Genomic DNA, 12870 nt, shown 5'->3' on the forward strand with positions numbered 1-12870 from the left:
CTTTGGCGCGTCAATTGCCTACAGTCTAGGGGGCGGGGCTGTCACTCTGCGTGCTCTACGTCTGACGTCATCAGAGCGCTGCTCACGGTGCTAGGAAGCAAGGTGACCGCTTCGCGAGAGGTGAGCCGGTGTCTGCGCCGTACATGTACCGGGGCGGCTCTGCGCCATGCAGAGGCCTGTGTATGAGGGGGTTATTCCGCCGCCGCTGGCATCACGTAGAGCTGTTCTGTGAAGACTAGTAGCTTTTCCTTTTAATATGGGAGGTGCTAAAGGTAAAACCCTCCTGCAGCTTTGCACAAGAGGACTGCTGCACCAAGGAGGCAAAATAGGGTGATCAGTTGAGCGGGCGCATACAGTCAGCGCCGTAATAACACAGAGGTTGGAGTGCCGACCTTTGTGTAGTGGCCGGTGCTTGTAACTACAGGCTGGAGTCTCATTGAAATCAATGCCAGTCGTGCCTGCAGTTACAAGCATTGGCCACTACACAAAGGTCGGCTCTCCCACCTCTGCCGTTCCAACCTCTGTGTTATTGCGGCGCCAGGGCCCTCTACCAAATGAGTCCAGCTGACATAGAACAACCCTCCTGTTATATTTGGTGGAGGTTTCGGCCTCCACATTGACTTGTATTGGCCAAAATCCGCAGTGTATCCGGTGCTAAAATAATGGTGCTGCCGATCCAGCCCCGGCTCGGTATTGCATTTCCCGCAAGGTTTTGGGTGGATCTTTCTGCAGCGTGCGGGCGAGACTCGGAGAATCTGACTTACGTTGCTGTAAAGGCTGCAGCTTTGCCGTGCGGACGCGCTCACGGCTCCCTGGTCTCCCACCCCCCATCCTTCCCCTGCTCCACTCACGGGGGCTCCTGCGGCAGGTGCGTACCATTCATTATTCACCTCTGCTGCAGCCAATAGCCGGCGGTTGTGTAGATGAGCGGTCCGGAGCTTCCAGGGCTGCAGCGGTGGACACGGGATCGCACACGCTTGCAGGAATAGCGCCGCTCTTCTGTGGGTTGTCTGGTATTACAGATCAGTCCCATTTAAGGACGGCGGAGGTGTTTATGGGGACACAGCGGACCCCCCCCCCCCCCCTTTATGAGTTCATTATGGATTGCAGAAGTAGCAGCTCCATAAAGCGACATAACGAAGTGCTTGTTGGGTCTATTCCAGCTCCCATCCCCCGCCTCTGACCCCTTTTGGTGATGAGCTGTTTCCATCCGCAGTGTTCCCTGCGGCCGAGCGCTCCTCTAGTCACGGACAAAACACAACACGTAAGTTACCAGATTAAAAGGCGACTTCAAATCACAAAGCTGTAGAGGAATTGGGGGGACAAGTTTATAACGACTTCTGACACTTTCAACAGAGGGTTAAATTCTTCAAGAGGATTCATGCCTGACTGAGGGGTATGAGACATCTACAGCACAGATAACACTCTGGCCGGGTGACCCCCTAACACTAATTCAGAGACCATAAAACCTTCACATCTTTATCAGTGGACTAATTAAGTATTCATCCGTGTGTGTTATATTTATATCATATATGGTACTGTGCTGTACGGAGGGCCAGTAGTTCTCGCATCGCACCGGATTATCAGAGGGCACACGGGATCGAGGCTGCAAAGACCGTCAGGGAGCTTCGTGCCCACCCTGGTGTCTTAACCCTTTAGATGCTCTTGTCTATGCAAACAGCAGCACCTTGAGGGCCTGGAGAAGGAGAAAGCTCCCTCCTTCACCTCATCAGCACTTCCACAATCTAATGATGGTTACGATGGCAAATCATGACCTCCAGGTCTGCCACGTACGGTGGCCTGTGAGGGTCAGCAGTGATGAATGGGACAGAAATCCTCCATAAACAGAGCTGTATCCTCTAAGCAATCAGACCGTCACATCTTCTAGTTTCCTCGTGGGACAAACGATTGTGGTTTAACCCTTTCCAATCCACTGTCTGACCTCTGAAGACATTATGATTTAAGGCTGTACAGCTCCGATGTTTGAAGACGTCCGTCGGGGTTCTCTTACTGTATATTGCCAGCCTCTCTGCTGTCAGAGCCTATCCAACGTGTCACCTCATGCAGTACTGGCTTTAGCCAGCAGATAGCGCCGTTGTATAACAGCAGAAAAAGAGTAAGCCCCCTAGGAAAACCAGGATACAAATTGGATTGGAAAGGGCTAAAAAGAAAAACATTGTCATGTCCGACCCCGACCCCTGAAAAATCTGAAAGCGCCATTTTACTAATAAAAGATTTATTTTTTGAGAAATACAAATCATAACGACACACGTGCGAAAAAAGAAATAAAACCTGCCGACTCGTCCTGTAAGAGATGAGCCGTTAAGCGGCTGCGCAGGTGAGAACAGAAGTCCTTTTGTCTCTACAAGAAGAAAAACTATGAAAAATTCTTTTATTGTACAAAAGTAATAAAGACAAAAAATGCATATAAATTGTATATTGCTGCGACCGCACAACCGGCAGACCAAGGGTGACCTTCAGAAGAAGGATGGCCTCACTTACCGTGCCAAAATGAATAAAAACAATGAAAAACTGGCCCATAAAAGGGAGACCCCAAAGTCCGCTCTGTGCCCCTTCATTTCTAATCCTTGGCAGGTCTGCTAGAGATGGGCGCAGTTTCACGGCTCGTGTTGGTCGGTGTTCGGCCGTAGTTTTTTTGGGGGTAACCCCGTTGTTGTCTTGCTCACAGGTGACATCATGGTTCTCCAGCAGCTCTTCTGCTTCTCCTCTGCTCTTCGCTCTGCGGGGGGGGGGAGGGTTAATCCTCGGCAGGTCTGCTAAAGATGGGCGCAGTTTCACGGCTCGCGTTGGTCGGTGTTCAGCCGTGGATTATTAGGGTAACCCCGTTGTTGTCTTGCTCACAGGTGACATCATGGTTCTCCAGCAGCTCTTCCGCTTCTCCTCTGCTCTTCGCTCTGCGGTCTCCGTCCACTTGAGAAGGAATATTGGAATGTCCGCCATCGCCTTTACCCAAGCCAAGGAGTTGGATCCCGTCCAGAAGCTGTTCGTCGATAAGATCCGTGAATACAGGACGAAGAGCCAGTAAGTACTTGTGGGGGGTGCGGCGCAGAATCTCCAAAAACCAACACAAAATTACAGCAAGGAAGTCATTAATGACTCCGGCCCTTTGTTTTGTTTTTTTTTCTTTTTCTTCTCTTCCTATTTTGTTTCTCCTTCCCATTTTCAAAAATTCGTCCCTTATTTATCCATCAGCGTCGCTGTCTGAGGCTCGTTTTTTTTGCGTGATGGGTTGTATTTTTCTATGCTGCTACGCTATATAACCCATTCTTGGATTGGGGGTTTCTTAGGGGGTTGTTCCTGCCGTTGTACAATGCCACCATCTGCTGGCTAAAGCCGGTAACTACAAAATGGGACGTATCGGAGCTACACTGATGGCTGCCGACATTGGAGCTGTAAAGCGCAATACTGGCAAACCCTGCGTCGCAATCTGTGTTACCTGCGGATCGTCATGTGGATCTAACGTGTCTGACGACTCCAATGACGTGGTTTTGGTCACATGACCTTGTTACCTAGAGCGGACGCAGAAGTTTAGTGATGTTTTTGCATGGCTAGATGTCACTATGTAAGGTAAAGTCCCCTGGTGCAGCACCGAGTCATGATGGACACCTAGGGTGACGTCACATCGTGCCATTTTCTTGGCAGACTGTTTTCGCAGGGTGGTTTGCCATTGCCTTCCCCAGTCATCTTTACCTCCCACCAAGCTGGGTGCTCATTTATACCAAGCTCGGAAGGATCAAAGGCTGAGTCAGCCTTGAGCCGGCTACCTGAACCAAGCGGGGATTGAACCTGCAACCTTCAGGTCATGAGCGAGAGCTTAGGACTGCATTCTGCTGCTGTAACACTCGGCGGGACACAGTGTCACCGTGTAGCCTCCTAGAAGTACTCGGTGCCTCGTAGGCTCCGTGCGGTGAGGTTCAGCCATGTCATCTGGTTGATGATGCAGTGTTGCGGCCTTCAGTGCTGCGGCGTCTCGCTCTCGTACATTCGGCCGCTGCTGTATTTCAGGAGGTTTATTGTCTTCCAACTTGAATCTGGATTAAATATTTCATATAAACTGTTGCAGAAAAAGCGGTGGCACCGTCGATGCCGGGGCCGAGTACCAGAAGGACCTAAACGAAGATATCGGCAAATTAGAGCGGTTATACGGAGGCGGCAACCTGGAAAAGTTCCCGGATTTTAAGTTTGAAGGTTAGTATTGTGTTACACCCTACTGGTGTGGAGTGTGAGCATACACTATCCTAGCAAAGTAAGTGAACCCCTGAGCAAGAAGCAGCAGTAGTAGTTATTCACATATGTTAATACTTAGTGGGGCTCCTTTGGCCCTAATGACATCAGATACTCTCCGAGGTCTACTTTCTACTAATGTCTGATACACTTCAGCTGGTATTTCCCTCCATTCATCCTGTAAACTTCTGGCAAGTTCCCTCCAAGAAGATGGACGCTGTTTATATTTTTTTAACTCGACGTCCCAGTTTGCCCCAAACGTGTTCAGATCCGGACTCTGTGCAGCCGGTATAATCGTGCAACAGCCATAGCCGCAAACCAATATAAAACAGCGTTGTGTTCGTGACGCGGCGCATTGTCTTGTTGGAAGTATGGCCGACCATTCCCAGAGTATTACCACATTGTCAGCAGCTCATTATTGTCTATCTAGGGTACACCTCTGTGTTCATGGTCCACTACAACAAACGGACGGACACCATGCCACATAAAACATCCCCAGACTGTAATGGAACCTCCACCGTACTTACCTGTTGGCACTACACACTCAGGCTGAAGGTGTTCCCCAGGATCCCCCACACCGGGTACCTCCATCTGATGTGAAGATGGAGTGTGATTCTTTACTCCATAGAATGTTCTTCCATTGCTCAACTGTCCAATGACGGCGCCCCTTGTAGACGGGCTGATGCATCATTTTTGATAGTACTCACCGGACATTTGTAGGAGGAGTGGAGGCAAACGCCAGCTAAAGTATATCAGACGTTAGAAAGTATCCCATAGAGAGGATCTGATCTCATTGGGGCCAAAGGAGCCCCACTAAGTAGTAACAGGCGGGAATAAATACTATTTTCTTATTCTTGCTCCGGGGTCCAATTCCTTTTGGTATGACGGTATATACTGACGGTATATACTACACATGTGGGTCAATTTATATATCTTTCGGTAGGTTTTCTAAGAGCCCTGTCCGTACGCTGTCCGTTTTTGTATGCAGCTCCCTGCACACGGACATTACACTGACCTGTTACAGATAAGTGTTCGCTCACATCAGCATTAGGGGGTCTGTGCAGAATCTCCATCACTGATTTCCACTAGAAGACTGCAGTAAAGCTAGAAAAGTTCAGCAAAGTTTACAGACTGATGATTGGAAATCGGACGGCCCCCGTTATAGGCAATGGGTTGGTCTCTCTGGAATTTGCAAGGTGACCCATGGCCTTGTTTCCTAGAGCGGACGCAGAAGTTTAGTAGTTCAGGCAGGGAGTGCTGCTTCCTGTTCTACAAATGGAGCAGAAAACCAGAACTCCCTGACTCTGATGTCCGCGAGCCGCACCAGGGCCATGCGGGCACAAGGGGTGTGTGGTGTTTTTTTTTTTTTTTGGGGGGGGGGGGGGGAGTTGGTGTTTCTAATGGCAATGCTGGAACAGATATTGCACCATGCTGTGCCGCCCCCCTCCCCTGTACAATGACGGAGCCCGTTACCGTTAGTGCGTTCCATCACATGTTGGCGGTTTCTGTAATTTTGACACATTCTGTCGCCGTTTTTGTTTAATTCCATACCGCAGCTAACAGACATCTGCGCCGTCTTGCATTCATCTGCCGCTGCTCATATTGGGATATTGTCTTTGTATTTCAGAACCTAAACTGGACGACGTGCAGAAGTGATGCGCCCCGCCGACTCGTCTCGCCGGTGTTTGTAGGATATTAATAAACCTTTGTGGACTTTCAGCATCGTCTGTTTCTTTGTTAGACCGAAGTCGCTGCTCTGTATGGGGGGGGGGGGGGGGGGGAGCCGGGTGGGAGACCCTTCTGCCGTGAGCCTTTGGATGCCAGAAGTTTGGGGCAAGTTTAGCTCCTTTTTGATACTGTAATGTTTACAGGTTTTAGGCAGCGGTGGGAAAATGCTGCAGAGTAATGGCTTTTTACACTTGATGACAGTCGGGTAAACGAGCGCACAAGTGCTGATGTCACCGCTCAGGTCGTTGGCGCTCCTGCAGAACGTTCACACTGACGGCCTTCACCGCCGGATCGCGGGCTTCTCGCTCAGCGCTTCGCCTTCTATGTGAAATGTGAAGAGCAGAGAGCGTTCATACTGAGCAACAAGCAAACGGCCAGTGATGGTTTTTTATTTTAGCGTTTACGCTGCACAATTATTGCTTAAATTCGTTCCTTTAAACATATTTTTGAGCGATCCTCATATAAATAAATCTTGGTATCTGTATAGCGCCAACTTATTCCGCAGCGTTTTCAGGTAATTATTACTTATTACCCCCCACCAAGCTGGGTTCTCATTTTACCAACCTCGGAAGGATGAATGGATGAGTCAACCTTGAGCCGGCTACCTGAATCACGCGGGGATCGAACTTGCAACCTTCAAGTCGTAGGCGAAAGCTTACACTCATCGTGTAAATGGCCCATAAGAATGCTCTGAGAAATCGAAGTGTTAATAGTTTGTGTCAGCTAACAAAATACAAACTGACTGAACAAAAGAGAAATGTAAATCACATTAATATTTGGTGTGACGCCCTTTACCTTCAGCATCAGGTCTTCTAGTTGCACTTGCACACAGTTTTCAGAGGAACATGTAGAGAGGTTGTCCCAGACATCTTGCAGAACTAAGCGCAGATCCTTCTGTCTCCATGTAATCCCAGACAGACTGCATGATGTGAGATCCGGGCTCTGTGAGGGTCATATCAGCACTTCCAGGACTCCTTGTTCTTCTTTACAATGAAAATAGTTCTTAATGACATTGGGTGGATGTTTGGGGTTGTTTTGCTTCAGAATACACTTGGAGCCAATCGGGTGCCTCCCTGATGGTATTACATGATGCATAACTGTCTGCTTGTATTTCTCAGTATTGAGGATACCATTAATATGTCCCTGAGGCTACTTTTACACGGGCGAGAACCTCGTTGCGAGACGCACAAAAACCAACTTTGTGCCTATGAATGGACTTATTCAGATGACCGTTTTCTTCTCCCCTCACAGTCTTGCTAATACTGAGGCGGCTTCTTCGCTGCTCCGCCAGTTAGTACATCCTCCTACTGAGAACGTCTGCTTACTATGCAGGGCAACAACCGTGCTGAAGCGGCCCGTTCCGCTATTAGCGATCCTTTCCGCAGAGCGAGTTCAGTCATCTATCTGTATGGCCGCCTGCACACGGGCGGAAATCCCGCCGCGGGATTTCCGCCACTGAAAGTTTGTATAGGAGGGCATTACAATATGCACTCCTATGCAGACGGCCGCGTTTGGCCGCGTGAAATCTCGCGCGGCAAACAAACTTGTCCTATTTTTGTGCGGGGCATGCACTCACCCGGCCGCCGGCTCCGGTCTGCGCATGCGCCGGCTGCGCGGAAGCCGGCACATGAAAGAGCAGGGGCCGCCAGGCGCGGGTGAGTACGCGCTCGTCCCTGCAGGCTCTCGGGTCGGGTCGCGCGGCGAGAATTCTCGCTGCCGGATCCGACCCGCTCGTGTGCAGGTGGCCTAAGGGTGCCTGCACACGAACGGAATTTCTAGCGTGTTATTTTCCTGGCGTCATCCTGACGGCAGACATGGAGGTTGCACCTTGACCTTGTAGGGACAGGAAGCAAGAGACTTCAAAAGGCTCCTCCTGCCTCCCATTCACCACCAGTGCTTCCTGTCCCTACAGGGACATGCAAGAGGTGCTCCCTCCAGGGAGCTCCAGGATAACACCGGGATTAACGGTCCACAGGGCCGCTTCCCCTCTCACCTTCTCAAGAGGAATCCTGCTGACAAGTGGGGATGACGGTCCACAGGGCTGCTTCCCCGTTTACCTCCCCTCCGGAGAGTCAGCGCGGTCTGGGAGCACGGCGGGCCACAGGTCTGACCGCCCGGGGATCACCACCGCAATGGTCGGAGCGGCGGACCACAGGTCCCTGAGTCCCCTCCTTCCTCCTTTCGGCTCTGTGCAGCGTTTTCTTGACAGGGAGAGCGGCGGGCCATAGGCTCTGTTGCCTCTCTCCCCCAGGCATACCGGCGCGTCCCCGCGCGGCGGCAGGGGGCGGAGCCAATGACGCGCCGTCGGGGGGCGGAGCCAAAAGATGCAGCGTGACGCGGTGACGTCAGACGCCGTCGGAGAACCCGGAAATGGCGGGAGATTTAAAAATGGAAGCCCCCGGCAAACTTCCACTGACGGCATACCTTCAGTGAAGGATTTATCTGTCTTTCTGGTCCTGTCTATCGCTACTTAGCATGATGACTACTAAGGAACCAGAGATGGAAGCCCTGCAAACTGACAGGGAATCTACCCGGTCTAAACAAGACCTTAAAAAAAGATGCAGGAAATGCGCCCTGTGTCTCAAAAAACTTGACGAGACATATAAAAAGCCGCTATGTCCCGATTGTACCGCAAAAATCCTGACGGATGAACAGGCTGCCTTCCGCGAGGATATTAGATCCCTGGTCCGTGAAGAGGTCCGGGCATCAATCTCTAGTCTCCCCCCAGCACAGCGGGGAAAAAGAGCCACTAAGAGGGCGAGCCACATGCCGCTGACGAGCTCAGAGTCTGAGCAATCCCTGGGTGACCTGTCAGACGGCGAACTCTTTGACCATCCCCCGGACTCCAGAGATGAGGATAGAAAATACTATTTCTCATCAGCAGAGCTGGACGACCTGATCAAAGCGGTCAGGGACACTATGAAGCTGGAGGATGTGATTGAGCCTAGGTCCGTACAGGACGACATGTTCGGTGGGCTCAGACCGAGAAACCACATCATGTTTCCCGTAAACGATACCTTAAAAAAAGTGATCACGGATGAATGGGCCTCAGCAGATAAACACCTCTATCTATCCCGTGAGTACAAAGAAAGACTCCGGTTTGCGGAAGAGGACGTGAACATCTACGAGGATGTCCCCAAGGTGGACGCGCAAGTGGCCAGAATGGCTAAAAAGACAGCCCTACCGTTTGAGGACTCCTCCCACCTTCAGGATCCAATGGACAACAGGGTAGATGCCCTGATGAAACGGGCCTGGCAAACAACGGCCTATACGCTGGAGTCCAATATTGCAGCAACGTCCGTGGCCAGGTCAATGTTCCTCTGGTTAGGGGAACTCGATGACCAGATAAAACAGAAGGCCCCCAGAGACGCATTACTGGAATGCATGCCTCTATTGAAATCGGCAACGGGCTTCCTGGCAGACGCATCTGCCGAATCCATGAGACTGGCGGCATTATCTAATATGGCCAGGCGGGCAGTCTGGCTGAAGACGTGGAAGGCAGACGCGGCATCTAAAGGGAGGCTATGTAATATCCCCTTCCATGGCTGGTACATCTTTGGCGCAGACTTGGAGGAGATCCTTAAAAGGGCTACGGATAAAACCCACAGCTTTCCGGACCAAGTGAGGACTGGGTTTTCTCACAAACGTCAGCCATCCTTCAGGCCATACCGGGGCAAAGGGAAGACGGGACGCTGGTCCTACCCCAAAGGAGGCAAGGGTAAGACTAAAACAACCCCTACCCCAATAGAAGAGTGCCAGGTGGGGGGTAGACTACTGAAATTTTCCCGAGAATGGCAGGGGGTTACAGACAACCCGTGGGTCTTGCAGCTCATAGCTCAGGGGTACAGAATAGAATTCTTCACCCGACCCCCCCCCCCCCCAATTTCTTCAGAGTCACCCCCACACAATCCCCGACCCTGCAGCATATTTTTAAAGATGAAATCGCGAAGCTGCTGCAAATGCGGGCGATAGTCCGGGTCCCCACAGTAGAGCAGCGCCAGGGTTTCTACTCGCCTCTCTTCCTGATCAGAAAGCCAAATGGTAGTTTCAGGATGATCTTAACCTGAAGGGCCTGAATAAATTTATTGCCTACAAAAGATTTAAAATGGAGACCGTCAGGTCAGCGGTAACGCTGATCGAAAGGGGGGACCTCATGAGTACCGTCGACTTAAAGGACGCGTACTATCACGTCCCAGTCCTGCCGGAGCATCACCAATATTTAAGGTTTGCCATCAGGATAGGGAGCAGGGTGCGTCACTTTCAATTCCGGTGCCTACCCTTTGGCATTTCCACGGCTCCCAGAATATTTTCTAAAATAGTGGCAGAGATGGTGGCTCATCTCCATCTAGCGGGTATAAATATTATCCCGTACCTGGACGACTTCCTAGTGATTGCTTCCTCACCCAGGGTCCTCAGGGACAATACTAGCAGAGTCATCTCCCTTTTCCAGAGATTGGGGTGGATAGTCAACTTCCCCAAATCTAGCCTTCTCCCTGAAGACGCGGAAGACCTTCCTGGGGGTACAGATAGACTCAGTGTCACAGACTTTGTCCTTACCCCCACCCAGACAGGAGAGTCTTAGACTGGCAGCGCAGGAGGGCGGCCAGGGAAGGCAAATCGTAATTAGGGATGCAATGAGGCTCCTGGGCCTCATGACCTCCTGTATCGGCATTATCCCTTGGGCCCAGGCGCACTCTAGGACACTACAGAGATCCATCCTGGGTAACTGGGATGGGGCATCCACCTCTCTGGACAGGAGAATGCCCATGTCTCCAGCTGTCTTAAGGTCCCTCCGCTGGTGGCGGTCATCCGACATCCTTGAAGCAGAGTCCCCATGGGTGGCAGAACCCTTCATCCCCGTAGTAACAGATGCAAGCCAGTCTGGTTGGGGAGCGCAAGTAGGGCAATGCCTGCTCCAGGGCGAGTGGGGGCCGACGTTGCGTGCCCAGTCATCGAACTTCAGAGAACTTAGGGCCATCTGGGAAGCGCTTCACAGAACCCAAGACTTCTTAAAGAAGAAACATGTAAAAATCTTCTGTGATAATATGACCGCAGTTTCACTTATTCGCCACCAGGGAGGCACCAGAAACCTTCACCTGCTGAAACTAACAGCGCGGATCTTCCGATGGGCCGAGACCACGGTACAATCCCTAACAGCGGTCCATCTCAAAGGGTCCCAGAACCAGACAGCCGACTTCCTAAGTCGAAGACGCCTGGACCCCGGGGAATGGTCCCTGAACCAGGAGGAGTTTCATCATATTACGGAAACCTGGGGCAGTCCACAGGTGGACTTGTTCGCGACCAGCAAGAACTCAAAATGCCCAGCCTACTTTTCCCTAGAACCAAGGGACAGGGCCGAGGGGTTAGACGCCTTCTCCCAGAGGTGGGACTTCAGTCTGGCTTATGCCTTCCCACCCATACCCCTGATCCCGAGAGTTCTTCGGAAGGTTCAGCAGAGCAACATCACGCTGATCCTGATCGCCCCACACTGGGAAAAAAGGGCATGGTTTCCGGTACTTCTAAAGCTCGCCATCACGGAGCCAATCCGCCTGCCATCCAGGAAGGACCTTCTAGTGCAGGGCCCAGTTCTGTGCCCCAACCCAGAAAGGCTGAACCTAGCGGTCTGGATATTGAGGAACAGACGCTAATAAGGCAAGGTTTATCCTCCAGAGTCATTGTGACATTACGCCAGTCCCGAAAGCCCGTGACTTCAGCGATCTATAATAAAATCTGGAAAAGATTCTCCTCCTGGAGAGGGCTGGAAGTCTCCAATCTCAACACTTCGGTGGCGGAGATTTTGGATTTCCTCCAAGAGGGTCTAGACAAAAACCTGAGATCGGGAACCCTGAAGGTACAGGTATCAGCGTTCTCGGCCATTCTAGATAAACCCCTGGCGGAACATAGATTGATCCGCAGGTTTATAAAAGCGGCAGAAAGAATTAGACCAATTAGCCGTAGTACGGTCCCCCCATGGGACCTAAACATAGTCCTCCTAAGTCTGTGCAAAAGCCCCTTTGAGCCTATTGATCAGGTACCAATTAGGTTCCTCACGCTTAAAACGGTATTTCTGGTAGCTATTACTACAGCGAGGCGCGTAAGTGAACTCCAGGCCCTATCCTGCAAAACACCCTACCTACTAGTCCAGGATGATAGGGTCATACTAAAAACAGACCCCTTCTTTCTCCCCAAGGTAGCCTCAGGCTAATTATTCTTCCTTCCTTCTGCCAAAATCCCCAGAATGATAGGGAAAGAGACTACCATAGCCTGGATGTAAGGAGGGCCATTTTATGCTACCTAGAACAGACCTCATCTTTCAGGAAGGCTGATTGTCTTTTTGTCCAATTCCAGGGGCCGGGCAGAGGAAGAGCGGCTTCTAGAAGATCCATTAGCCGCTGGATAAAATCCACCATCCAGCAGGCCTACTCTTCCGGCAACAGTTCTATCCCTGAAGGACTCAAGGCCCATTCAACCAGGGCAGTATCCTGCTCCTGGGCAGAGAGGGCCATGGCGACGCCGGATCAAATTTGTAAGGCAGCCACATGGTCCAACCTGCATACCTTCACAAAACACTACAGGCTGAATACGGACCTCTCCTCCGATCTCTCTTTCGGGAGAAAGGTCCTGCAAGCAGTGGTCCCTCCCTAAGAGTTAATTTAGTATACTCCATGTCTGCCGTCAGGATGACGCCGGGAAAAGGGAGTGAATTTCTTACCGAAAATTCCTTTTTCCCGAGTCATCCTGACGGCACGTATTTCCCTCCCAAAAATTCACACGGTTTGTGTGGGCACGAACCAGTAGCCCAGAGGCTCCTATATTGGACATTTCTGTTTGTGCGGTAAATTTGTGCATATTTCCTTTGTTTAATCCGGGTAAGCTACCCTCTTATTGTTTATGTTC

At 51.1% G+C, this 12870-nt stretch overlaps 1 protein-coding gene across 1 annotated transcript; it reads left to right on the forward strand.

Annotated features, from left to right (window-relative positions):
- Window positions 1–5964, forward strand: ATP5PF (ATP synthase peripheral stalk subunit F6). The gene is made up of 4 exons (XM_066599098.1): window positions 1–120; window positions 2865–3042; window positions 4085–4209; window positions 5873–5964. Exons 2-4 carry the CDS (start codon window positions 2873–2875, stop codon window positions 5899–5901), a joined length of 324 nt encoding a protein of 107 aa, XP_066455195.1. The 5' UTR covers window positions 1–120; window positions 2865–2872; the 3' UTR covers window positions 5902–5964.
- The last annotated feature ends 6906 nt before the right edge of the window (window positions 5965–12870 follow it).

Source organism: Eleutherodactylus coqui, chromosome 4, assembly GCF_035609145.1.
Source record: "Eleutherodactylus coqui strain aEleCoq1 chromosome 4, aEleCoq1.hap1, whole genome shotgun sequence".
NCBI lineage: Eukaryota > Metazoa > Chordata > Amphibia > Anura > Eleutherodactylidae > Eleutherodactylus > Eleutherodactylus coqui.

Excerpts from the sequence above, each read along its gene's own strand:
- ATP5PF (XM_066599098.1), top strand. The coding sequence starts at position 2,873 with ATGGTTCTCCAGCAGCTCTTCCGCTTCTCCTCTGCTCTTCGCTCTGCG. Across the intron at positions 3,043-4,084 it reads GAATACAGGACGAAGAGCCA|AAAAAGCGGTGGCACCGTCG; the intron begins GTAAGTACTTGT and ends AAACTGTTGCAG. Across the intron at positions 4,210-5,872 it reads CCCGGATTTTAAGTTTGAAG|AACCTAAACTGGACGACGTG; the intron begins GTTAGTATTGTG and ends TTTGTATTTCAG.